General features: G+C 51.3%; 1 protein-coding gene across 3 annotated transcripts in view; it reads right to left on the bottom strand.

Moving 5' to 3' along the window:
- Positions 1-27529, bottom strand: part of NOS2 (nitric oxide synthase 2) — a 40969-nt gene that overhangs the window by 5894 nt on the left and 7546 nt on the right. For 2 of the 3 annotated variants that reach the window (XM_043480100.1, XM_043480109.1), the window contains 19 exons: positions 24309-24393; positions 23407-23529; positions 21776-21924; positions 18009-18171; positions 16945-17036; positions 15855-15996; positions 15624-15763; positions 14891-15065; positions 14696-14797; positions 10114-10308; positions 8993-9075; positions 8087-8231; positions 7136-7240; positions 5924-5973; positions 5396-5570; positions 4482-4614; positions 3291-3369; positions 2109-2290; positions 351-514 (listed from right to left, as the gene is read on the bottom strand). In XM_043480100.1, the coding sequence (XP_043336035.1) occupies positions 351-514; positions 2109-2290; positions 3291-3369; positions 4482-4614; positions 5396-5570; positions 5924-5973; positions 7136-7240; positions 8087-8231; positions 8993-9075; positions 10114-10308; positions 14696-14797; positions 14891-15065; positions 15624-15763; positions 15855-15996; positions 16945-17036; positions 18009-18171; positions 21776-21924; positions 23407-23529; positions 24309-24393 (2482 nt within the window). Of the gene's footprint in view, positions 1-350; positions 515-2108; positions 2291-3290; positions 3370-4481; positions 4615-5395; positions 5571-5923; positions 5974-7135; positions 7241-8086; positions 8232-8992; positions 9076-10113; positions 10309-14695; positions 14798-14890; positions 15066-15623; positions 15764-15854; positions 15997-16944; positions 17037-18008; positions 18172-21775; positions 21925-23406; positions 23530-24308; positions 24394-27030; positions 27106-27529 lie in introns of those variants that run through there. The other variant, XM_043480115.1, reaches the window with a different exon arrangement.

The following is a 27529-nucleotide window of genomic DNA, read 5'->3' as shown; positions in this document are numbered from 1 at the left end:
CTTTTACTATGTCCATTCATCCACATCATCCATCCTCCAACACTTCCTGAGTTCCAGGCTTCTTCCAGGGGTGGGGAATACAAAAGAGAATAGTTCTCCTTTTCTAGCTAATTTCTGAGGAAGGGCACTTAGGTTGCATCCTGCAGACATTCAAAAAACTCAGTTCACTTAATGCAACTATGTCCTAGAAATGGGAAGGAAGAGGATGTCTGAATTCCCACCAGCCTTTGACAAGTCACACTTTGGGAAGTTGGGGTGGATCCTCTTGAAGCTTAAAAACCAGCTCTAGGCTCAGGCTCCCCCGACTCTGGGACCCTGCCCCAGCCTCACCCACCAGCCCCAACCTTCACCTGGCATAGTGTCTCCAACCTCTGCTTCTCAGCCTCTTCCGTGGCCAGCTGGGCCAGCTTTCGGAGCAGCAGCTGGGTTGGTGGGGTGGTGATGTCCAGGAAATAGGTGAGAGCCTGGCTGAGTGAGCAAGGTGGCAGTCGCTTGTCCTTGACCCAGTAGCTGCCTGAAGAGGGAAGAAAGGAGACAGGATAGGAAAGAAGCCCCATTTAGGTTTCCCAAAGAGTGATTAGGCTTCTGGGACAGACACCCTCCATCCTCCAGCTGCGGGCGAGAGAAGACACTGAAATTCTGGTTCCAGGAACAGTAAAAGGGCTCACATGCCCAACTCAAGTGCAGGAGGATGGTGCTCAGAGATAGGACTGCTAGGAAAGGCTGATCAATAGCCCCCCAAAGGGCACCCAAGTGGACACAATCCTGCAAAACTAACCATGCACCAGAGTCCAGCCCCTCTCTGGCATGGACTTGAACTTCAGCAGTACACACACAGGTGAACTACAGACTCACAGTGACTAAATTCACCAAAGACTGATGTACACCCTAGAGGTAGGTGAGTTGTTCATTTAGAGAAAAATCTTTTTCTATCCTGTGGTGGCTGCTACTGTTATTGTTATAATATTAATTATTATGACTATTCTTGCATATCTGCCTCCTGTACTAAGTAATAGGTTTTCTGAGGGTAGACATGAAGTCTCATTCATTTTAGCACAGGTGGGAGCTTCCCTGGTGGCTCAAATGATAAAGAATCCGCCTTCATTGCAGGAGACATGGGCTCAATCCCTGGGTTGGGAAAATCCTCTGGAGGAAGATATGGCAACCCACTCCAGTATTCTTGTCTGGAAAATCCCATGGGCAAAGGAGCCTGGTGGGTTACAATCCATAGGGTCACAAAGAGTCAGACACGACTGAAATGATTTAGCACACATGCACACATAGCCCAGGATATAGATGTTTTGTAGCCTGGTATACAGATGGTATTGGGCTTCCCTGGTAGCTCAGAGGGTAAAGCATCTGCCTGCATGCAGGAGACCTGGGTTCAATCTCTGGGTCCGGAAGATCCTCTGGAGAAGGGAATGGCAACCCCCTCCAGTATTCTTGCCTGGAGAATCCAATGGACGAAGGTAGGCTACAGTCCACAGGGTCACAAAGAGTTGGACACAACTGAGTGACTTCATTTTCTTTCTCTCTATACAGATGGCGGTGGTGATAGTTTAATCGCTAAGTTGTGTCCGACTCTTGCAACTGTAGCCCACCAGGTTCCTCTGTTCCATGGGATTTCCCAGGCAAGAATACTGGAGTGGATTGCCACTTCCTTCTCCAGGGGATCTTTCTGACCCAGGGATTGAACCTGCATCTCCTACATTGCAGGCAGATTCTTTACTGCTGAGCCACCTGGGAAGACCCTGGTATATAGATACGAGTGGTTAAAATTTCTATGGAAAAATGAATCAATCAACCAAAGTGGCCAGTTAAGGAACTGAATGAAGGGGAAAGACAGCCCAGCCTCTGGTGTTGGGCAGATAGTTCCAAGGAAGAATCCCTTCTTGCTGGAACTATTATAGTCCAGAATATATAGCCCAGAATAAATAGTCCAGAACTATTTGCAAGGCTGCTTTGGGGCAGGCTTCAGGAGTCCCCTACTCAGCCAGAAGGACAAGACTAGATGAGTGTTTGCAGCCCAACCCATCAGTGGGGCTGGAGTGGGGGAGGTGGGAGGATGCTGAGGTCGCCTCAGCCAAGCTCCCCTGCAGAAGGCTCACCATTCTCACAGAGGGTCTCCAGGCACACAGGCTGGTGCGGGTCAGGGCCATCCACCACTCGCTCAAGGATGCCTTGGACCAGGGCTGGCTGGTTGCATGGGAAAACTCCGAGGTGCTCCCCTGGCAGGTAGCTTGGAGCTTGACTGCCCTCACAGGAGAGTTCCACCAGGAGGGTGGTGCGGCTGGAGAAGGAAAAAGAAGCCTCTGATGATGCCACCAGGATTTCCTCCCATGCTCCCCGATGGGTGGGCCAGCTTCCCCAGGAAACATGCCCTCCTTTCATGTTCCTGCCGGGTTCCATGAACACAGGTTGCCGGCATCCCAGGGCTGGGGGCTGATAGGGACTGTGGCTTCTCCATGGGGAGAGGGTGGGCAGTATCCCTCCCGTGCCACCCTCCACAAGAGCTTGGCCACAGACTGCCTAGAGAAAGCATGTCACTGGGAGATACGTGGGCATTGAGACAAAACTTTCCTAGTGTCAGCACAAATCTGGTTCTTATTAGAACACAGCCCAATTTTGCTAATGAATGTAAGGACAGCACAGATAAATTACAGGGAATCCACAACACTGGCTGCCCGGCGGGGAAACGTCCTGCCCTGTCAAAACTTCTCCTGAAAGTTCTTAAGGAAGAGCCAAAGGGTTTGAGTTTCTCTTGCCCTCCTTTTTTTGGTGAAATAGTTAAATCACAAAGGACAGGAGGTGAAGCAGGTTCCTGATTCTCAAGCTGGAAAACTGGCCCACGGTTAATGGAGGCCTGATGTAAAGGTGCTGGTGGCCACAGGGGTGAGCAGTTTAGCTGGTCCTACCAATAGCACCATAGATAAGGCCAGCGGATATGTTTGTTTTCTTCTTTCAAAGACTGACTTACTCTGGTCTTCCCTTGATTAAAATAAAATCTGTGGGGACCTCCCTGGTGGTCCAGTGGTAAAGAATACACCTGCCAACGCAGAGGGCATAGATTCGATCCCTGGTCCAGGAAGATCCTATATGCCTCGGAGCATCTAAGCCTGTGTGCTGCAACTATCAAAGCCCATGCACCCTAGAGCCTGTGCTCCACCTGTGCTCCAAAACTAGAGAGTGGCCCCCACAGACAGCAACTAGAGAAAGCTAGTGTGGCCATAAATAAATAAATAAGTAAAATCTGTGGAATTTCACCCCAGAAGTCCTGTCTTCTGCTCTACCTGGACTTCGGACTCTGCAGATTCTGCTGCGATTTGAGCCTCATGGTGAACACATGCTTGGCGTGCATACTGCTCAGGGCTGTGGAACAGAGAGACGGTGAAGTGGCGATGCAGCTCGTGAGTGTTGGCGGGGCAGCCTCCACGCGCTGAGTCGATTACACCCGACATTCCCCTGGGTGTCTCATGGGGACGGTGCTGGGGTTTTCCTTCCCTGCCTTTTTTTCCCACTATGTTTCCCAATCACAGATAAAGACCCTTGGTCTGACAGAAGGTGCTTGTGCTGCTGCTAGGTGCTGGGGAATGCAACTTCGATGCCCGCGGTATGGGGATTTCTAGAGCATCCCATGGCTTGGGATCCACAGGAGAGCATAGTTGAAGCTGAGGATATCCTAAACATGCAGAAACCTGCAGGACCACTGCAGTTATGGTACAAGACAAGAGGCATCATGGGATCCAGCATCGATAGGGGCCATCCAGAGTTCCCGGACCGCAGCCTGGAATTGCCTCTGCAAAATGCCCTTCATTAATACCCCGATGCCACTGGAGCTGGAAGGCCGGGGCCCACATCCCAACTTGGCCTCGTGCCAGCAACTTGTCACACCTCCCTGAACTTCAGTTTCTCTGTCTGTGCTTTCCACTTGGGCTGAGTGTCAGAGATCACTTAGAGCAGGTGGACAAAGAGCCCAGGAGCACCCTTCTCTTTCCACCACCCTCCCAGGGTTTCCTTCTGAATTCCCTTCCTCAGAGACCAGACAAGCCCTGGGCCTTGCATCCCTACAGACTCTTGGACCCAATAAGAGAGAGACGCGTGGTAGCCCTAGACTAGCTGCCTCCATTCAGAGGGTCCTAGTGGTCTCCTTGGGCTTCCCAGGTGGCACAGTGGTAAAGAATCCACCCACCAATGCAGGAGACACAAGAGACCTGGGTTTGATCCCTGGGTCGGGAAGATCTCCCGGAGGAGGGCATGGTAATCCACTCCAGTATTCTTGCCTGGAGCATCCCATGGACAGAAGGGCCTGGCTAGCTATAGTCCAGGGGGTCGCAAAGAATCAGACATGACTGAGCAACTAACACACACATGCACATACACACAACAAACACACAGTGTTCTTGACCACAGGCTCAGGACTCAGACACGCCCACCCCAGCAGGAAGGGCAAACAAGCTCCGCGTGGTGCAGGGAAGCAGTACCTTTGTTGAGTTCCAGAGGCTCTGAGTCCTGCCTGAGCCTGTAGTGGTGTGGGTCCCAGGTCACATTGGAAGTGTAGAGCTTGGGGATCTCAATGTGGTGCTTGCCACTGACATCGAATGTCTCACAGGCTGCCTGGGTGAAGATGGAACAGACCAGTGTTAACAACCATTCCTGTCATCAGCGGCAGCATTACCACCCCTGGGGCTGCCATGTTCCTTACAACTGAGCTAAGTGCTTTAATTACTAAGGACACTTAATCTGGTAGGGCTATTATGAAGACTGTATAAAGCGGCTGGTCCTAGCACAGAGTAGCTGTTGCTGCTATTATGAATATTAATAATAACGATAGCATCTCCTTTTATCTGCATGCCCACACCATGAGACAGGTTTGATTGCTCCCATTTTCCTGATGTGGAATCGTGTGGAGGAGACCGGGGCTTGGGAATCATGCCGGCCCCTCTCAAGCTGGTGCTCATAAGCCCCGCTGCGGGGTGAAAGACTTTGCTTCAGTGAGTTTTCTCAGTCAGTGGGGTCAAGCTGCAGGCCCTAAAGACCTACTGAGATAGCCCTGTCTCAAGTTCTCTGTAGCTGGGACACTGAAATGAGACAAGGATGTCAGGAGGTGACCTGGATAATCAGAGGGGGGAAGATCTTAAACCATAGCTCCCCGAGGGCCGGGAAGCATCTTATCTACCTTCTCCCACCTGGGGGACACATGTCTCAGTGGAGCTCTTCTGGGGGCTGTTGGGGTGCAGTAGCGACCTGAGTCCTCCAACCTGCCCACACTGGGATCATGCCTACAGGGCCCAATAGGGGTGGTGAACCCCAGGATGCCTGGCACAGGTGTCTGGGGCACACGCACACCACAGCTTCCCTGCCCATGTGGTGGGGCAGCTCCCAGCTGTGAACTGACCTTGAAGGTTTGCACGGCCCAGCTGCGGAAGGCCTCCTCCTGCCCGCTGAGTTCGTCCCCTTCCCCGGTTGGGGCAAGCTGAGAAGCCCCCAGCTGGGACAACTTCTGGTCGATGTCATGAGCAAAGGCGCAGAACTGAGGGTACATGCTGGAGCCAAGGCCAAACACAGCATACCTGCCAGAGGAGGACACGCATGGAGCCTGGGTGAGCCGACCTGCCACCTGCCCCAGGGCCAACAAGCCATAGGCCAGCCCCCGGACATGTTCATGCCAGCTGGGCAAGGATCACCAGGGCACACGTCCCCTTCCTGTCTTCCCTGACTGCCGAACCTTGTCATCAACTCCCAAGACCAACCCCACCTTGGCCTGCAGACCCAAGAGAGGTACTTGGTTTTCGTGCTTTAACCAATGCACCCTTGAAGACAGGCTCTCTTTGTGCCTGGACGTCCCAGAGAAATCCCCCTCTCGTAAATCCCCAGCTCCATGCTCAGGTGGAACCCAGACTCTGGGAGCAGGGAAGGGCATTACCGGAACTTGTTGGTGAGTTCTTTCAGCATGAAGAGGGACTTCTTCAGTTTCTAGAAAGAGAATCACAGATGTCTCAGAACACGATTAATGAGAGCCCTGCGTCTCCTACTCATCCAGTGGCTCATTTGAAGACTGGCCAGATCTGGCAGGACAAAGTCCAAGATCCTCACGTGGAGGTTGGTATATGTGGATCACCTGACTGGGACTCAGGGACAGTTTCAGCCTCAGCAACTCACGGGGGCCTGACCTTTGATGGGGGACCCAGGAGAGCCCAGCCCTGGTGTGGGGGGGTGCTGTCTAATAGCAGGGTATCTCCAGAGGATCTCCTGATGGGGCCTGAGCCTTTCTTCTTGTCAGATTGACAATTGGTCCCATATTCTCCAAAATAACCTTGATTTCCCAGAAACTCAAGATAACTTCCCAGGTGGTGCAGTGGTAAAGAATCTGCCTGCAATGTGGGAGACCTGGGTTTGACCCCTGGGCCAGGAGGGGAATGGTGACCCACTCCAGTATTCTTGCCTGGAGAATCCCATGGACAAGGAGCCTGGCAGGCTATAGTCCACTGGGGTCGCAGACACTCAAACATGACTGAACAACTAACAATTTCACTTTCTTTTGTTTTTTTTTCCAAGATAACTTGAGATGGAAAATAGTGTCAAATCACATGGTAGGAAAATATTCTTTTTTCTATAATTTTTAAATAGTTACTCCTGTTTCAAACATTTTATTTTCTTGTCCTGAACTCTAGGGAAAAATCTCAGATCACTGCCAGTGGAGACTTAACACTTCTCTAATACTTACTTATTACTCTTTTTGAAGAACAAAGTAAGCCATGGTTAGGCAACAGTATCTGGCTAAAATTCAATAACTGTTTGACTTTCATTGGATGTACGTGGGACCACTCTTTGCTGGCTTTCCATTTGTGAGACTGATATAAAGTTTCCTCTAAAAATGAATTTTTGAATTTAAAAAGGCAGGTCAATTTACTGAAATATATGAAGCACGTCATAGGCTTGGCAGCTCGAGTATACACTGGTAATTACAAAGGAGGAAGGAAGGCTGATGGCTAACGTTAGGGCAACCCACAGTGATCGGAGCTCTCACTCCCAAATGCCCTCCTTAGGACATGCTGAGTCCCCAGACCCTTCCCTCCGTCCTCTCGGGCCCTTACCAGCCCCCAGACCCCTGGGCCCTGGGCCCTGGGCCACCCACCTCTCCATTGCCGGGGGAGTCTCCGTTGCCAAAAGTGCTGCTCACCACCAGAAGCAGCTGCTCCTCCTCCAGATGGCTTAGCTGGTACTGATCCATGCAGAGAACCTGCAGGGCACCCAGGGTGGACGTCAGCCCTCGTTCCCCAGGCCGACTCCCTCCACGCCCTCCCCAGGCACCCAGCGCTTGGGTCCCCATCATCAGCTCCATCCCCTAGTGCCTGGCACGGAGGAGGTAAGTACTTAACATGTCCCTGCCAACCGAACCTATTTGCACACAGCGTCCTGGGTTCTTCGATTCTCCCACGGCTAGCACATCACCCAGCCCTGGGGGCTCTGCCTCCAAAACACTCCATGTCCCACATCACGTCTCACCACTTCCACCGCTATTTCAGATTCCAAGAATGCGGACATATTTTTCACAAAAACAGCATGAGCGGGTTACAAAATTGCTCAACCCCTTTGGCATCTTGAGAACACAAATGCTTTGCCTGAAGCTAATCTCAGGTGAAATACGTCACAGCCTCAGGTTATAACCCAGGCCAGCCTGAACCCGGGATGCTTCAGTGACTTCAATGATGGAGGCTCAAATCCAACACTGCTAGAAAGAATGAGTCACCCTTAGGGGTTTCGTTTTGTTTCTCTGCATCTTGTCCATTCTCTGTGTCCTTCGCCTTTAGCCCCGCACCCCATATAGGAGGTGCTCCATGAATGATAATAAAATTCCTCTGGAACAGCTCGGAGACTTGGCATCATTAGGAACATGTTTCTCAAATTGTGTTTCCTGGAACACTATGGAAAGCTTATCTACTGGGTAAGTTGGGAATCCCGGGACACATATCTCTCCTTCTATCACAGAGTTGCAAAGTATGTCCCGAGGCTCAGAGATATCTAGGAGCAGAGCAATCACTGTAAACCGTCCCAGACTTCCCCACACACAGGCTGAGGTGGCTACCTTGGGGTTGAAGGCACAGCTGAACAAAGCTCCGAGGTCCTGGGCCAGCGTTTCTGATCTCCCTGTCTCCGTTGCAAAGAGGATCGTGGCTCTGACCCGGGATGCCATGGCCTTATGCATCAGCACCGAGGCGAAGAACACGGCTCTGTGGGGACGACAGAGTAGGTGCCAAGTCAGCCTTCCAAAAAGGAAGACGGGGGCCCTGCGCTTACAGCGGGGCAGGTTGAGGGAAAAGAATCCAGGCTTCTTACCAGCTATGGACTTTGTTTCATTCCCCTCCCCTGTTCAACCCACCACTCAGGTCCTTTGGGAAAATAGAGACGAGAGAACTCTGGGGCAGAGGTGGCAGGCGACCCATGGAATTGGGGTCTGGTGGTGCCTGGGGTAAAGACTCCGTCTGCCAGTGCAGGAGACATAATGAGACACAAGTTTGATCCCTGGATCAGAAAGATCCCCTGGAGGAGGGCATGACAATCCACTTCAGTATTCCTGCCTGGAGAATTCCATGGACAGAGGAGCCTAGCAGGCTACAGTCCATAGGGTCGCAAGAGTCAGACGCGACTGAAGTGCCTTAGCAAGCACATATATCTGGGAACAAAACCCTTTCTCTCTCTTTTTTTAACTAGTTTTAATGTGCTTTTTAAAGAAGATTTTTAAAGTCTTTATTGGATTCATTACAATGGTGCTTCCGTTTTATGCTTTAGTGTTTTGGCCATGAGGCATGTGGGATCTTAGCGCCCCCAGCAGGGATCAAACCCGCGCACCCCGCAGTGGAAGCGCTGAGTCCTAACCACTGGACTGCCAGAGAAGGCCCTCCGTCCGAATCCTTTCTCTTTGTTCCCTGTCCTTCAAGGCCTAGAGGGAAGGGCTGCCATTCAGATGTTAACATTGACCGCTCCTACTTACTTGACCAAGACTTTGAATCGAATCTCTCTTCTCTGGGGCCTCCGCCTCTCATCCTGCCAGACGTGGGTTTTCCAGGCCTCTACCTTCAGAAAAGAGGACAGTTATGTAGGCAAGACAGGCCCTGGCTTGGCTCTGGCTTGGAGAGACAGAGGGCCCTTCATGCCCCTCGTAAGTTGGGGGGGTGGGGAGGCAAGCAGACCCTGTCCCCACCCCCTCACTGAAAGCCACACAGGGAAGGGCTGCATCTGTCTGTCTCCCTCAGACTTGAAGCTCCCGTCTGGCACAGATCAGCTGATTTTCATTCAGCTGTCCCCCTGGAAGGAGGGGCCTCACTTCTCTTTCCTTTTGATGTCTTATCATTGGAAGCCTATATAGACTGTATATAATGTATAGTCTGACCTGGAATGCCGTTGAGAGTAGGAAGTGCTGTGACAACAGGCCCACAGTGTCCCAGGCAGTCAGTCACCCTCCTTCTTACCTTTAGAACAAGGAAGCTCCTCCCTAAATCTAACCAAGGTCTTTTTGGACCAAAAAAAAAAAAAAGAGCCCGTTTCACTGGGTGGCAGTTCCTGAGTGTACTCTGGGTAGGGCACTGGGCTGAGCTGTTCCGGGCACCAGCTCACGGGATTCCTGACCACCTCTGCCATCATGGAGCTGACATCCATCTTTTCAGAGATGAGAAAATCAGGGCTTAGATGGGTGCAATGACCCACCCGAGAACACACAGCTAGGAAGTGGGAGAATCACCCCAGATGTATGTGGCTGGGAGCCAGGATCCTCACCACGGTGCTCTGTGACCGTCTACAGCCCCCCTGGGCGGGCAGGCACAATGGGGGTCACCCCCATGAGCTTCAGCTCTCTCAGAGCTTTGGGCTACTAAAGGTACAATGAAAGGTATTTCCTTCAGTCTCACCTCTGTGGAAATGGACAAAAGCATCCTTGAGTGAAGCCCAGAAAGCATTAAATATATGCCTCTGTGTCCCTGATTCTTCCCTGGATGTCCTGCACTAGTGAGCACACACAGGTACACGCAAACACACACACACACGCACACGTGCAGACGCACACACGCTCCCTCCACCCCTGAGTTCCCAAGAGAGTAGAGGAAGCCCCCCTTTTACCTGGTAGTAGTAGAAAGGGGACAGGACGTAATTTAACATCTCCTGGTGGAACACGGGAGTGATGCTTCCAGAAATCGGGGGGACCAGCCAAATCCAGTCAGATGGGCAGCCCCCTCGGGAGCGGTACTCATTCTGCATGTACTTCATAAAGGACTCTGCAGCGGAGTGGTGGTCCATGATGGTCACATTCTGCTTCTAAATAGGAAGGTGGCAAGAAGGTGAGTTGATGAGAGGAGTGAGGAGAGTGGCCGGTGAGCTGCAGGGCTCCCGGATGGACCGTGGGAGGGCCTGGCAATCTATAAAAAGGGAGCGAAATCCCCTGGACCCATTCTCACTGATGAAAATAAATACCCAAATGCAAGGTACAGCCAGAGCCTCTGAGGTGCCCAAGCAGACACAATAGCCATGGTAAGCCCTCAGACCACAGGCTGCCACCCTTGGCCCTCTGGTGGCGGTGTCCAGCTTCTCGGGCCATGCTCACACTCTCCCCAAACACCCAGCAAATGGCTCTCTGGATGCTGTTGAATCAAACCACAGTGCCTTTTTTTTGTCACTTGTTGGCAGAGAGTTCCAGGAATCACCTCCCAAAGGAGTGGCTGTCTCAGCCAAGAAGGAACTAGACATCTCTGAATAGGGCTGAAGCCCTGGGGGAACTACAGCATATGGAAGACAAATAACTACCATGTCCCATGTCTTAAAATTAGAATCCAAGGGGCCTGAGCCTTCCTGGAATGATCCAGCAAGAGCAGCCACATCATCTGGAGCAAGTCATGCAGTCAAGAGACATTTGTTTCATGGAGCAGTTCAAACCTTGGGCTCTCATTAGCTCTGTGACCTTGAGCTATTAGTTCCTTAACCTCAGTTTCCTCGTCTGTAAAATGGGGATGGTAATGGTTGGCACATCATCATGTTGTTGAAAGGATGCAATAAATAAGGGATGTGTTTGGGGGTCCAATCGCTAAGAATCTGCCTGCCAGAGGGAACACGGGTTCAGTCCCTGGTCTGGGAAGTAAGATCCCACCTGCCGTGGGGCAGCTAAGCCCATGCGCCGCAGCTACTGAGCCCGTGTGCCCTAGAGCCCGTGCTCTGGAACAAGAGACGCTACCGTAATGAGAAGCCCACGCACTGCAAGCAGAAAGCAGCCTCTGCTCGCTGCAACCAGATGAAAGCTTGTGCACAACGAAGACCCACCACAGCCAAAAATAATTATTAAAAATCTTAAAATAGTTAACAAGTAAAGCATAAAACATGCTCGGTAAACGTTAGCTGCTATTATTATTTCTATCTACCAGGCACTGCATATAGAGGAGAAAGACGCAGCCCCGTTTCTGCTTTAGATCATGTTCTAACTGGGGGAGGCAGAAGGACCTCAGCCGTTTCACGAAGTCTGACAGAAGCTACCCCGGAGGTCAGAGCAGGTGCTGACGAAGGGCTGACAGGGGCCTGGAGGAGAGATGGGGGAACTTTAGAGACAGCTCCTAAGAGGAGGTGAGTTCTTTAGAGACAAGCTCCTAAGAGGAGGTGAGTTTTGAGAGACGGGTACCAGTTAGGCAGCGGACAGGCATTGCTTGAGACCAGGTCAGGAGGCAGGAGAGGAGCCCGCTGGTGGCGGGACTAGTAGGATCAGCCGCGCCTGGTAAACTTTTACACACCCGGCAACTGGGGGCTTCCCTGGGGGCTCAGACAGTAGAGGATCTGCCTGCAGTGCAGAAGACCCAGGTTTGATCCCTGAGTCGGGAAGATCCCCTGGAGAAGGGCATGGCAACCCACTCCAGTGTTCTTGCCTGGAAAATTCCATGGACAGAGGAGCCTGGTGGACTACATACAGTCCGCGGGGTGGTAAAGAGTCGGACACAACTGAGCGACTAACACTTCACTTTTCACACGGCAGCTCCTGGATGCCAGACCAGTTTTAGGCTCAGGAGCTGATGGTGATGGTGGTGAGATGGTTGTAACAGTAATAAATAATAATAACAACAAAACTGATGCTGGACTTCTATGGTGGTCCAGTGGCTAAGACTCTGAGCTCTCAATATGGGAGGCAGAGGGGACTAGGTTCGATCCCTGGTCGAGGAACTATTAATATCTAATAGAGTCTACATGCTATAACTAAAAGCTTCCTCAAGCAGCAATGAAGAGGATCCTACATGCTGCGATGAAGACTGAAGATCCCTTGTGTGGCAACTAAGACCGGGTGTAGCCGAATACATAAATAAAACAGAAAAAAAAAAAACCCGAATATTTTTTGAGTGTTCACTGTGGGTCAGGGAGTGCAGCTAAACATTTTGTATTGGTTTTCATTTCATTCTTACTGTAACCTAGTGAGGGAGGTACCATTATTATCTCTGTTTTACAGATGAGGAAATGAGCCCAAGTCTTTTGAAGTTGACCCCGAAGGAGGGTCATGGGGAAGTCCTGCCTGGAGACTCTCAAGCAGTGGAGGGACGTGGTCAGCAGTGGTCAGGAGACTGCTGAGGGTCAGCAGATTTTCTGGGACATATCCACATCCTGCCAATGTCAGAGCTGATCCCGGGGTCAGGATGTGTGGTCCTCAGCCTTAGGGCCTTCCCAAGCTGGGCCAGCCACAGGGGGCTCTTCCTGTCTTGTCTCAGAGCTTCCCCATGCCCCCTACTCCCTACAGTCAGGCACAAGCTTGACCCGTCTATAGGGTGACCAGCCCTAGGGAACAGCGCGTGATCATATGTATTTACTGGGTGTTTAAAGTCAGCTCCCACTACTTTCCACAAGGTCAGGGTTTCTGTCTGTTTTGTTCACTGCTCATATTCTTTGCCTGGCCTAGTGCCTGACACATGAAAAATGTACAATAAAACTTCGCTGAATGAATGAATGACTCTCAGCCCAGTGGCCGGGTTTCCAGGACATCTGCCAGCTTTATGGAGATGATCCCAGTTTCTAAAGCAATAATAGCTTCACACGTCCCATGGCTCCTTCCCACAAGCGGAGTGTTTATATGAGAGAGAGCAGCAGATGGGCCAGAGGGCTCAGTCCCACACAGAAACCAGCCTGCTATGTGTGGTGGACGCTGCCCCCCAGATAGGGAAGCAAGATAACCACTGCTCGTGTGGACGTGGGCTCTGGGTCTTTCATCGAGGGAATACATTTTTAGCATCTCCACGTGCCAGACACTCTTCTAGGCTCCAGGGTTAGGGTTAGAGAGACAAGGCCCCTGCCCCATGGAGCCTACATTCTAATGGGGCAAAGAAAGAAAGAAGAAGATGGACTTCTCTGGTGGTCCAGTGGTTAAGAATCCACCTGCCAATGCAGGAGACATGGGTTCGATCCTTGATCCGGGAAGATCCCTCATGTGACGGGGCACCTAAGCCCGCACGCCACAACTATTGAGCCCATGTGCTGCAACTACTGAAGCCCACATGCTCTAGAGCCCACGCTCCACAAGAAAAGCCACTGCGATGAGAAACTCATGCACCACAACTAGAGAGCAGCCTCTGCTCGCAGCAACTAGGGGAAGCCTGTGCACAACAATGAAGACCCAGTGCAGCCAAAAATAAATACATAAATAAAAACAGAAAGAGAAAGATGGACTATATCAGGATCTAATAACAATTGTAAAGGAAAAGAAAGGGTTAAAGGAATAAGAGACAGGATGAAGGTGGGGTGAGCATGCCATTTTTATGATGTCAGAGACGGCTGCTCTGAAGAGGTGATAATTGAGACCTGGCTGAAGGGAAGGAGCTGTTCATAGGATGATTTGTGGCAAGAGTTTTAGGCAGAGGGAAAAGCAAGTGCAAAGGCCCTAGGGTGGGGACCATCTTGGTGAGTCTGAATAAAAGTCAGAATTCCAGTGTGACTGGCACAGCTGTGGAGGATAAAAGCCTGACTGGAGGAGGTGGGAGGTGAGAATGTATTATGAGGTCTTTCAATGGTTTGGGGGCTTCCCTGGTGGCTCAGATGGTAAAGAATCCACTTGCAATGTGGGAGACCTGGGGTTCCATCCCTGGGTTGGGAAGATCCCCTGGAGGAGTGCATGGCAACCCACTCCAGTATTCTTGCCTGGGAAATCCCATGGACAGAGGAGCCTGGTGGGCTACAATCCATGGGTCACAAAGAGTCAGACACAACTGAAGCAACTTAGCACATCAATGGTTTTGCTGTAAATGGAAGTAGAAAAACAAGGTAGTAGCTGGTTAGGGGGAGTATTTGGCTAGTTAGTCATTTATCTCTTTGAGATAGGAATCATTACAGCTTATTGGTCATCAGTAGAAATGATCCAATGGATAAGGAGACAGCTGCTATGAGAGGGTGAGGATTTTCAGGAATAAAAGTCCTTGAAAACTGGGAGAGGACTGCTCAAATGCCAGGATTGATCAGTCTTGAGAGGTAAGGAGTTGCCTGTTGCTAGAAGCATTCAAGTTTACACTAGAAGACCTGAGAGGGCTTGTCTCTGTATCCCCCAGCACCTGACATAAACTGGGTATTCAACACTGTTAGGTGCACAAATAAATGAGCAAAGCCTTAAGGGGAAAATCAAGAATGACATGAGCGGCTGGACCAGATAACCTTCTAACCAGAGTGCCTTCAGACCCACAGACAGTGGACATGCCTGGAAACTGTGGAGCACAGCAACGTTGATCTCAACGACAGCCCGGTCCTTCCAGAGTGAGGCCAGCTTGTGCGTTTCCAGGCCCATCCTTCTGCCCACTTCCTGTAGAGGCAGAGAAATGGGGGTGAGGCGGTCCCTGGGGCCCCACCCGCAGGCCCGCACCTCCAGCCGGCCCAGCTGGACGGCCCTCATTACCTCCAGGATGTTGTATCGCTGGACGTCGCAGAAGTCCCGGACTCCAATCTCCGTGCCCATGTACCACCCATTGAAGGGGCAGCCTGGGAACTCGAGGCCGCCCACCTCGAGCAGCATGTTGGCCACGGCTGGCAGGGCGTACCACTTGAGCTCCAGCTCCCGGAACCATTCGTACCTGGCAGGGAGGCAGGGCTGGTGGCAATGGCGCCTTCACTGCGGCCCATGCTCACCCCCTAATAAAAGCCTCAGAAAAACAGTCAACCAAGAAAACGCCTTTTCAAGTGCTGATCTCTAAGTTCATCCCACCTGGAGAGGTGAATTGGACATAACATGTGTCATTGGCTAATTACGCATTCATTCGTGAGATTTTTCAAGGACTCGTATTAAGCATCAAATAAGTGGCAGGCTCTGGGCTAAATGCTGAGGACTCAACAGAACATAGCCTTTCAAGGCTTCCCCTCCCGGGGTCACCACTTCCCAAGCTCCCAGGGCCCAGTCTACCTAAGCCATTGCTTTCCTGTCCCCAGCAGCATCTTCTCATAGGTCTGAGGCCCAACAAAGCTGCTGAACAGGGTGAAGTGATGGACTTGGAAAGCCAGCCCTTCTGGGCATCAAGCTGCTGCTGGCTGGGCTTTGGGGGAGGAGCAGGGAGGGTCCTGAGGACTGGATCTCTCTTCAGAAAGGAGGGGGCATGCGTGTGAACGCACACTGCCAGCACCCACAGCCTGCTTACCTGGGATGTTCCATGGGCACCTCGAGTATAAGATCAGGGGGGATTTCGAAGAGCTCTGGGTCGTGGCCGTCAGCCTGCAGAACTAGAGGCAACACGTCGAAGCGGCTGTACTTGGGCTTCCAGCCCAGGTCGATGCACAGCTGGAGGCAAGACACGCCCAGTGAGCCTGGAGATCCAGGTCCCTGGGCCGCTCTGGGCTCCGCTCTCACCCGCCAAAGCTGGGTCCGATACCTGTGTAAACTCCACGTTGGCGGGGTCCCCTCTGATGCTGCCATCCGGCATCTGGTAGCCAGCATAGCGGATGAGCTGGGCATTCCAGACCCGGAAGTCGTGCTTCCCATCGCTCCGCTGGGGGAACACGGTGATGGCCGACCTTTCCCAAGATGAGGATGGTACTGTTTGCCACCCGGCTTCGGTGGGGGCTTCCAGCCACCACCCCCCTAACAGGTCCCCCTTCCCTCCCATCTTCCCACTCCCCAGCGCTCTACACCCAAGCTAACTGAACCAAACCCCTGCAGCCCTGAGACATGCCAAGCTCTCGCCAGCCTCTGTGTAGCCTGTCCACTTCCTGACATATCTTCTCCGTCCTTGTCCCTCCAGCTCCTACCCTTCCTTCCAGATCAGCGCAGGGACCACCACCAACCCTCCAGGGAGCCCTTCCCACCCTTCAGGCTGTCCCAGCCCTTTCTGCAGATGGACCGTATCTCTCTTTTAGGCATTGAGTTAGCTGGGTGCTTGTCTAGTGCGAGGTGTAGGTTCATAGCGGGCTGGAGCCTCGTCTTAGGGTCCTACTCACTTCCCACCCCCAAGCCTAGTCCTGGGTTGGGTCCCCATCAGGCAGACACTGAGTGTTTGCCAAATAGAAAAATGAATGAATGACCGAATGAGTTGGCCTTGACCTCCTTGTTTGGGCGGGGGTGGGGGAGGGGGGGGACGGTAAGGCAGGGGTGGGTATGGATGAGCAGCGAGTCCCCCACCCCCACACCCCACACCACACTGGACCCATCGGCTGCAAAACCAACTTCTCATCCCTTCTACAAAGTGGGGACCCTAACCTTGAAGAGTGAAGTTACCCCCTTAAAGATCCCCCCTGTCTCCTCCAAATGGCTCCAAGTCAGAAAGAAACCAAGGAAATGGGCCACTGATGATGCACTAAGCTCACGGAGGCAGGCTCACTGTGAAGACTCCCTGAAGAAGCCGAGGTCTTCCTACTTTCTTTCTCTCTGGCCTCTCCAGGAGCTTAAACCTGCCTGCATCTCTCGGCTAAGCCTCAGGGGGCTGTGCGGGGCCCCAGCTGTAGCCTTGGGAAAGGCACACGCACCTGATGTTGCCATTGTTGGTGGCATAACGCACGTGTCTGCAGAGGTGTTCGAACATTTCCTGGGCCGTGGAACAGTTCCGGGCGTCGAAGACCTGCGCACAGCCCACCCAGACCATGCCCATCAAGGACCAGGAGGACAGAGGCCTCAGCAGGGCTGATCAGAAGCTAACTCATGAGGGACTGAAAAAGTGGCCCAAATCCCCATCACCAGAACATCCTGCAGAGGCATGCACCCACCCCCTGCCCCTTCTTCCTTCTTCTGCTTTCCTAGGGGGGAGCCCAGGTGCCCCCCCACACCCCCCACTTGGAAGACCCTATCTAAACCTAACTCTCAAGAAAACCAGATTCTCAAGCACCATGAACCAGGATTCCCACAGCTTAGTTGCTTTACACATTTCACACATGGCCTCCAGCACATTTCATTATAGCCACAGCCCATTCCATTGGCATGTCTCATCTATTTATCTGTCCAAGTACTTTCACTATTGTTGTTGTTGTTTAGTCGCTAAGTCGTGCCCGACTCTTTTGTGACCCCATGGACTGTAGCCCACCAGGCTCCTCTGTCCATGGGATTTCCCAGGCAAGAATACTAGAGTGGGTTGCCATTTCCTCTTCCAGGGATCTTCCCGACCCAGGGATCGAACCTGCGTCTCCTGCATTGGCAGGCAGATTCTTTACCACTGAGCCACCTGGGAAGCCCACAGTTACCCAGCAATAAATGTAAAGATGATGACTTAGGAGGCTAGGATAAAGAAAATGTTTTCTAAAAGCAAGAATTCAATCAAGGTAAACAACCGGGTCCACAGCAATAATAGCAAGGTCATTGGTTTCATGCTGGCATTTAGTCTCTCAGATTTAACACAAGGGAGAAAGATGGGCTAGAAATCCTGGTGCAGAGATTGGAGTCTAGACTCTGGGGGGTGGGGGTGGGTGTCTGTGAGCCCCCATCTCAAGTGCGGGGATGGAGGGAGAGAAGGTGAGGACCCTGCACACGGTTCAGGGCCCGCCTGCCCACCCCCCAGCTTCCTCTCCCGCTCCTCCCTCCTCCATCTAAAGGCATCGACCTGCAGGTTCGACCACTGGATCCTCCCGATGCAGCGGGGGGCATTGCGCCAGGCCTGCTTGGTGGCGAAGATGAGCTCATCTCCCGTCAGCTGGTAGGTTCCTGTTGTTTCTATCTCCTTTGTTACCGCTTCCACCCTGGCCAGATGTTCCTCTATTTTTGCCCTGCGGGACAGGAAGACATCAGGAAGATCAACAATGAGATGGCTTTAAATGGAGACTGACTGAATCCACAGAAGCAGGAACTGAACGAGGACACCAGGAGGGCAAGATGTCGCTCATGGAGACCATCCCCTCCAGGGCAGCTTCATGGGCATGCGTCCAGGGCACCGAGCTCGGCAGGGCCCCACATGGGGCTTAATGCTCTGCTCTGACTGTCTTGAATTCTCAATCATTCATGAACAGGAAGCCATCTTTTTATTTTCACACTGGGTCTTGCAAGCTACATAGCTGGTCCTGATCCCACCGGCACCCTTCTTGTTTCAAGGCGCCTTTTTTCTAGTCACACACATCTCAGTGAGGAGTGCAATGCTTTTCAATGGTCTTGCAAGACCCAGACCAGCATCCATCAGGCTGCAGCCACATCCTGCCCCTTGGCCAGGGGAGCACCCATCCACCTTCTCTTGGTTAAGAGATGAGTCAGGTCTTCCCCCAGCGCTCCTCTGCACAGTCACTAATGAGCCAGGTCCTGGGCAACACCACACATAGTCAGGGTCCCACTGAGTCTGTGACGGAGGCGTTTTTGTGTCCTTGTAGTAGGTGTGTCTGGAAGGTTAAGTACTGGCCTGGAAATAGAAGTGTGATAAAAAGCAAGCCCAAGATTCAGACTCGGGTTGCCCCAATGCCAAGCCCAGGCTCTTAACCTTCTACATTCCACCCTGGGGGTGGATCGCAAGCCCAGAGATGTGGAGGGCCTGCCCACACTTTCCTGGTCAGGTCCAGACAGGGACTGGCTCTCAGGACTCAGCCTTCAGGGCCCCAGGGCGGTTCAGGGAGGTGTCCTCCGCAGTGTAGTCCAACATCGCAGGGTCTCCGCAGCAAGCTTTCTCAAACCTGGTGTCACTCAGCCAGCTCTCCCATGCGAGATTGACAAACTGGCTCCTGCCCTCCCCTCCCAGGCTTGTAAAAACATCCCACAGCCAGGAAGGTTTTGAAACACATGCACACAGAGCAACCTTGAGATTTCCAATCAGCACCAAAGACATCTGAAAGTGCAACAAACAAAACTATTTAAGGAATGAACTCTTGATTAAGGAGAGTGGACAACTCAGGACAAAATGGCCTTTCAGTGGATGAAGAGTGTCTCGACAACTCTTCCTTGATTAAAGAAAAAAACTCAAAGACAAAACATTATCTTCAAGGACACTCCTCGCATAAGGGACTGCTGGGTGAGGTTGAGGCTGCCCCACCAATGGCAGCCCTCCCCCCACAACCTGCAAAGCTTCTAGCAATATTTTTCATTCTGCATCCAAGCAGGAAAATAGTAGCGACTACCACAACAATGATGCTGCCAACATCCTTAGTAGTGTTAATATGTGACTTTTTAAGAAAAGATTACATTTTCACTCAATTCCTTTGGAGTTTTACATTATACCGTTGTTTTCAAATAGTCACATTTCTGAGACACTAAAATGCTATAATGCCTATTAGTTCTGAAAAAAAGGGAGTGGCTTTTGGCATCAGTAAACTGGCTTTGGACAGAATATTCAGAAAGTTATCATTTCTGACTATACAATCCTTCACCTACGAAAGACTGAACTGGCCCAGGTGTGAGAATGGGCTGCCATCTGTCACTCACACCCCCGAGACCTCTTGGGGGAAACCAAGACACGGACTTGTGACTGTGAAAACTTCTTCCCTCTGTGAAAAGCAAATGGGTTTGAATAGCTATCATCAGCAGCCCTGTAGCTTCCCCAGCTAACCACCCCCCAACTGCCTTCCAAACACGAGCAGGAACCCCTTAGGTCCAGCATGAAGCCAGAGCCTTCAAAATCAATGAGCTGGATGCTAGAGCATTGAGTTTTAAAGCAAGGGCTCTGGCTTAAAATGCCTGAGTTCAAATCCCAGCCCTGGGACTTCAGAGCATGTGACTTTGAACAAGTTACATCTCCTCCATGGGCTCTGGCTTCCTTGTCTGTAGAGCAGGTAGAGTAATAACGGTACCAGTCCCAAAAAGCTGTGGTGAGCCTTACGTACAAGGCAGAGTCCAGAATATACCTAGCACATCAAAACAGTGGCCCAGTGAAGCCCACTGAGAAAATTCCTGGGGGCTTCCCTGGTGGTCTAGTGGTTTAGAATCCACCTGCCAATGTGGGGGACATGGGTTTGCACCCTGGTCTGGAAAGATCCCACATGCTGCAGGGCAACAAAGCTCGTGTGCCACAACTACTGAGCCCACACGCCACAACTACTGCAGTCTGAGCACCTAGAGCCTGTGCGCCGCAAAAGTGAGAAGCCCACGCACCCCAATGAAGAGTAGCTCCTCAACTAGAAACAGCCCATGTGCAGCAATGAAGATCCAGGACAGCCAAAAGTAAAATAAATAAATCTTAAAGAAAAGAAAATTCCTGGGCCCTGAAAGTCTTCTTAGTCAACAACCAAGCGGAAAACCTAAGGACCTTGGACCTCCCAGTGACAGAGCATTTCTGCAGAGGTTTTATTTACACAACACAGGCGGTAGCAAACCCCTGACGGAGTTTTCAGTCTACTTAGAATTGCCTCCGGAGCTTTTAGAGAACAAGGATGTCCGCCCCCTCCCCACTTCCTGAGAAGCTGATGCCCTTGCCCAGGGGACCCTGGCATCAGTATTTTACAAGGTCCATAACAGCAACTACTGTGCAAGCAGGCTGCAGGATCACTGGCCCCAGAAGATAAGGACCTCCTTCATAGACTCAAGGTCCCTTCCAGCTCACACACTGCAGGCCAGAGCCAAGGGGTGTGGCATCACCAGGAGCCAATCTTTCTGCTGCAGTGGGTCCCAGGGTACTTCCGTGGCTTGCTTCCTGCAGTAAAGTGCCTTGTGGGGCTGCATCATAAAAGCCACACTCCCCTCCCAGCCCATAAAACAGCAAATCCATTCCCTCGGCCTTTCTATCTTACAATCCCTTTGCGCATTTTTATTTTAAAGATATAAATGGACTTAAATTAAGAGCCATATATTTTATGCAACTCAGAGATACAGATCCCCACAGAGAACAGTGCAAAGAGCTCTCTCCAAGTCAAGCGGCCTGAATTCCAGCTGGGACTGAACTCTAGCTGCTACTGGGCTTCCTGACTCACACCTGGAGGTGGAGGGCTTGGCTCATCGGTCTCCAAGGTCCCTTCTATCTCAAACATTTCATACTAAAAGGTTTTGCATATCGACTCATTGCTTTGCACCAGGATGCTGTTTCAAACTTATTTAATCCTCGAAACAATCTTAGGAACGGTTTTATCATGACCCTGCTTTGGACCTATGAGGAAGTGGAGATGCAGAGAGGATCTATTTGGGAAACAGATTTCCCAAAAACACAGAACCAGCTACTGGTTGAGCAGAATCCAAACTCAAACGTTTAGACACCTGACCCACATTTTCAACCACTACCGCCATGCTCCTTTCTCTTATGGTTTTGAGAACCTATCCAAGGTCTTTTCCCTGAAAAGCTGTGTCTTAGCCTTGGATTCACTGCAAATCTGGAAAGGGAAGAGGTTTGGGGTCAGAGGGAGATGGCAGGAGACTAGAGAGTTCAGGGGAGGGAGAGAGAGTGATGCTGAAGGAAGCGAGTCTTACTCTTTGAAGGAGCCGTAATACTGGTTGACAAATTCGATAGCTTGAGGTAGAAGCTCATCTGGTGGGGTTGGCTTGTCCCGGGGTCCTATGGTCAAACTTTTGGGGTTCATGATGGATGCCAGGCAAGACTTGGACTTGCAAGAGAGATCCTGGAAAGAAAGAAGAGGCAGTGAGGCTGACCGCTTGGTTCCTCGGCACAGGCATTGATGGCCATCCTCTTCCAGGGCCAACTCTCCTGGCCACCTCCTTCTACTCTGGCTGTTCCAGCTCCCCACCACCCCTCTCTACCTCTGTGGCACTTCTTCCTTGGGGTCGACCAGGCTTTCCCCCCATCCATATCTCCTCTCCTCTGACTGGCTGAATACCACGGACTGTGGGCTGGGGCTGCCTCCCAGCCAGCCCCAGTTGTTCTATAGTCACTCAATTGTGTCTGACTCTTTTGCAACCCCAGAGACTGGAACCCTCCAGGATCCTCTGTCCATGGGATTTTCCAGGCAAGAATACTGGAGTGGGTTGCCATTTCCTTCTCCAGGAGGGTTTTCTGAGCCAGGGATCGAACCCGAGGCTCCTGAGTCTCCTGCATTGGCAGACAGATTCTTTACAACTGAGCCCCAGCCAGCCCCAGACCCAGAGCAAAGTCAATAGTTCGAATGCTGGGAACATCTTGACTATCTTCTCATTTAAAGAAGCTGATACGACTCCTGGGGACAAACTACTGCTGTTCAGCCAAAATGAATTGAGAAGGTGCAAATCCCAAAGTAGGAGATGGCACAGAAAAAATACTGACAGAAAGTACACCCATAGGTGAACAGTGGTCATTTCTGGAAGGTGTGGGAAATGATTCTGCTTTCGTGGCCTTGAAATTTTCAATCCTTTCCTACTTTACAATCACAGAATGCATATAAACTTAGAATAAGAAACCTAGAGGGTAAGAAGCCTTAAAGGGCACTTAGTCCAACTACTCACTGGATTCTTGGAACCCCTCTCCAATCTCCCTATCAAATAGCACTTGAATCCTTTTTGTGACAGGGAGCTCACTACCTTATGATGTAGTTCAGTCCAGCTTTGGGCAATTCTGTTAGAAAATTCTCCCTGATATAATGATGAAATCTGTCTCTCTGAGAAACAATTCATTTGTTCCTATAATTCTTTATCTCACCTTCTGGATTATCCATCATCCCTGAGGTAGGGGGAGGGAGGGTGGGTGGGAGGGTGGTATGAAGCTAACAGAATTAGCATCATTTAGTCCTACTGTGATTCATGAGAAACAAGAGTCTCTGTTCCCAGTACCCTTTGCTGAAGCAGATGGCTGTCTGGTTTGCTGAGGGGGACATCTGTTTGATTCATTAACAGCCTTGATGGCTTTGCCAGTTTGGGACAAAAGGGGTTCTTGAGGGACTTCCCTGGTGGTCCAGTGGTTAAGAATCTGCCTTGCAATGCAGGGGATGCAGGTTCAATCCCTGTTTGGGGAACTAAGATCCTACATGTCACAGGGCAACTAAGCCTGCGTGCCACAACTACTGAGCCCACACTGGAGACCGCATGACATAACAAAGGTCTCACATACCCCAACTAAGACCCAAGGAAGCCAAAAGAAAAGAAAAAGGAAAGTAGTTCCTCAGACTGCTCACCCCTTTGGCCTTCTGGTGAAGCGTGTCTTGGAAAGTCATTCCGCTGCCCCAGTTTTTGACCCTCACATGCCGTGGACAGGCTGATGGGGGTGCGTCCAGCTTGCCCAGGGACTCTGGAGACGTCTAAGAGGGAGGGAAAAAAAACCAGGGGTTTCCAAGTGCCTCCGACCCCAGGACCGCAGGGGTCTCTCCCGCCCCGAGGCCCTGCTCGGGCTTCGGGTGGGTGGGGAGCTGTGGGCGGGAACACGGGTAGAGCTGTCAGCAGCTCCTCCCTTTCCGGTAGCCAGGCCACCTGGGCCAGAGTCTGCTGGGAGCTCCAGGTGCCTGGGCCACTGGCCAGGTTCCTGTCCTCATCCAAGAGCCTGCCAAATGCTCTCTCAGGGGAACTGCAACAGGAGGGATTAAGGGGTCTACACGGCACAGATTACCATCACAGCTGCTAATCTTGAGAATAAAAAAACGGGACAAGGAAGAAGGGATCATGGCCTTCAGGCAGGCACTGAAGAATATGCAAACCAGTCCTCTGCCCACCTCTGTGGAACACTAAGGGCCAAAGCACATAGGGAAGACAGAACCAGTGGACCAGAGGCTGGGGCCAGGGTTGGAGGCTCACCTGCCAAGTCTGGGATCACTTCTGAGGGTCTCACTGACTCTACGAGTGGTCTGCTCCCTCCCAGGTCTGCCAGCCCACACAGGCAAGTCACCCAGATGCCCACCCCCGTGGGGGGCCACCACTCCTGATCACCATGGTTCACCCCCTCTCTCCCAAAGCTCTTCCTTGCCCCCACCTGTGTCCCCGGGTTTCTACTCACTGCCCAGATCCCAGCGTCCACCAGGCTGCCCAGCCCGCACCTGCTGGGCGAGGGAGGAAGGGGCTTCCCACACCCGAGTGACTCACTGACCTTTACCGTCCCCGTGAGGGGCTGGGGAGACTCATTCCGGTGCTTGCCCGGGCTGTGACGTTTGGGGTCATCCTGTGTCACTGGACTGCAAGAGGAAACAGCTCTCATGAGATGGAGTGTCCGAGGGCAGAGAGGGAACTCAGGGTCGCCTCGGCCGGCCCTCATTTGACGAAGTGGGGAGTGAGGTCTAGAGGGTGGGAGTGAACATCATGGTTTCCAGCCAACGTGGTGGAGGAGGCAGCCTCTGCACCATCACCACCCAGCTTCCTCTTCTCCCCCTCACCTGGCCCCCCAACAAAACCAAAGAGTCAAGAGGGGAGCTGAGCCAAAGCTAACAGGCCAAAGGGTGACCCACAGAAGCTCTGTGAAGATGACTCCCTCAGAAGCCAAGTACAAACAAGGTACAAAGCGGAGCTGGCAGAGAACAGCTCCTTCAACCCTGCCCTCCCAGGCCAGCAGTATTGCCCGCCACCCCACCCACTCCCTCTTTGGGACTTAAGCTTTTTTCTTTAAAGCACTTGGTTCATCCTGGTTTATTTATTTATTCTAAAATTTTATTATGGAAAATGTTAAACAGACACAATTAGAGAGAAGAGTGTAATAAACCCCTGTAAGCCTGTCACCCAGATTCAGCCCAATTAAACAATTAATTGTTGATAATTAAACAATTATCAACCCACGGCCAATTCTGTTTCAACATTACTCTCCCAGACCCCGCTCTCATTTTAAAGCAAGTCTGAGACATCATGCCACCCATAAATATCTCAGTATTTCTGGAAGATAAGGACACTTAAAAATATATTGGTTATATTTGTTTAAAAACAACAGATTTAAAAGCATTTAACTTGGGACTTCCCTGGTGATCCAATGGCTGGGACTCTGAGCTTCCAATGCAAGGGGCCCAGGTTTGATCCTCTGGTCAGGGAACTAGATCCCAAATGCCGCAACTAAGACCCAGTGCAGCCAAATAAATATTTTAAAAAAGAAGAAGAATTTAGCCTATCATTTGAAGAAGAAAAAGGTAGCTCATTTTCCACCTTATACACATTTGTGATGTTGGAAAATGACAAATGAGTGTATGGTGCTTTGTTATTAGAAAAAGTAATGACGTTTACATCGAGCTGTGCTGTGCTCAGTTAATCAGTCGTGTCTGACTCTTTGCAACCCCGTGGACTGTAGCCCACCAGGCTCCTCTGTCCATGGGGATTCTCCAGGCAAGAATACTGGAGTGGACTGCCATGCCCTCCTCCAGGGGATCTTCCCAACCCAGGGATCAAACCCAGGTCTCCCACGTTGCAGGCAGATTCTTAACCGTCTGAGCCACCAGGGACAACTGTTTACATTAGCATTATGTAATTAACTACATATATTATATGGTTGCATTGTATGATTTATAACTATAAAGAGATAGTGTCCCTTTAAGAGAAAATGAGTATGTATCAGAAAGCATCTTCATTCTGATTCAAGTGATTCAGGGGGCCTATACCACGCCTTCCCTGTGACTGGCTATTGTCACCCCACTGATCTGATCTGGTGTGCCCCGCCAGAAAAAAAGCCAATACAGGGTAATCTGGACACTCAGGACAGGTAAGCCATGACTGAGTAGTCATCATGGGGCTGCTTACACGGGAAGATGTTTTGAGGCTGGGGTCCTCAGGGAGGCAATGCCTTACTGCTCTGCTCATGCTCTCACCATCACCCGCTCACCCCGTTCCACCGTTTCACTCTTGTTTCCTCTCCGTCACTTCTGCCTGGTGGAATGGCATCACTGACTCAATGGACATGAGTCTGAGCAAGCTCTGGGAGTTGGTGATGGACAGGGAGGCCTGGCGTGCTGCAGTCCCTGGGGTTGTAAAGAGTCAGACACGACTGAGTGGCTGAACTGAACTGATAGAACTGGAGAATCTGCGATGCTTACTGGGCTACAGTAACTTTTAGATTGAGAAACTGTCCCTGTTCACTTAGCAAAACCATTGCCCCCCCAATTTAAAATGGTGGGGCTTCCCTGGTGACTCAGATGATAAAGAATCCACCAGCAATGCAGGACACCCAGGTTCAATTCCTGGGTCGGGAAGATCCTCTGAAGAAGGGCACGGCTACCCACCCTAGTATTCTTGCCTAGAGAATCCCATGGACAGAGGAGCCTGGCAGGCTACAGTCCGTGGGGTTGCAGAGTCGGACATGACTGAGCAACTAACACACACTCACACACACATTACCTAAAAATCCACTCTACCAATGGACTATAGTGAGTCTGACACCAGCATCTATGGCTGGATTTTAGGAAGCATCCAATTTCTTCACTATTATAAACAATGCCTCAAACGCTATACATGACCTGATGACTCTGTGTGTGTGTGAGTGTGTGTGTGTACAAAGGCATAGAAAAACACCTGGAGAGGGGAATGCAAGTAAATATTAACAGTGATTAGCACTGATAAGATCACAGATGATTTGAATTTTTCTTTGTCCTTGTCTGTTTTTTCCAACTTTCTTCAGTGACCGCAAATTCCTTCCGTAATTGGGAAATTTCTTTTTAACATGAAACATGAATATACGAAGCTATGCAGAGTCTCCTTTCTCCCCTAGTAAGCGGATTTCTTTGGGTTAGTTGCTGGAAGATAAGGGTTCACCCAGAAGCTGGGTGAACATATCAAGGTTCTGGAATGCGGGCGTTCTCAGTCGCTAGATCGTGTCTGACTCTTTGGTTCTGGATACTTACCGCCAAGTTATTGCGGTGCCCATCCAGACACTGCATTTTGGCTAAACCCACAGCTGTGCTGGGTCCTGCTTGATCCTTCGCGGGAACAGAGGACCCTAAGGATCTGGCATCAGAAAGAAAGCTGAAGCGCGGCCCTTGTTCAGACCCAGCACAGCCCACAAGTGCTCGAGTGACAGGACGCTGAGGTCAGAGCCGCAGTCGGCGGCTTCTTCCGGTGCTGATTCCCTTGTGGCCCCACCTGCGCCAGGCGCCCATCTCTATAAACGGGCGCTGGGGCGCCAGGAGGCGTTCTGGGAAATGGATCTTAACTTGTAAAACAAGAACCTCCTTGCTCTCTAAACCTATCTATCCTAACAGGTCTTGCAGCCCCGGTGCTGGAAAAGCTAGAAAGCTCCCAAGTGCACACAGCCCGCACAGTCTGTGCACACAGCCCGCACAGACGCCTCTCAGGGGTGCATCTGGGTCTTTGTGGCTACTCAGTTGCAATCCCTTATGCGTT

Source organism: Cervus canadensis, chromosome 1 (genome assembly GCF_019320065.1).
Source record: "Cervus canadensis isolate Bull #8, Minnesota chromosome 1, ASM1932006v1, whole genome shotgun sequence".
Classification (NCBI taxonomy): domain Eukaryota; kingdom Metazoa; phylum Chordata; class Mammalia; order Artiodactyla; family Cervidae; genus Cervus; species Cervus canadensis.
This window is presented reverse-complemented; position numbering and strand designations above follow the sequence as displayed.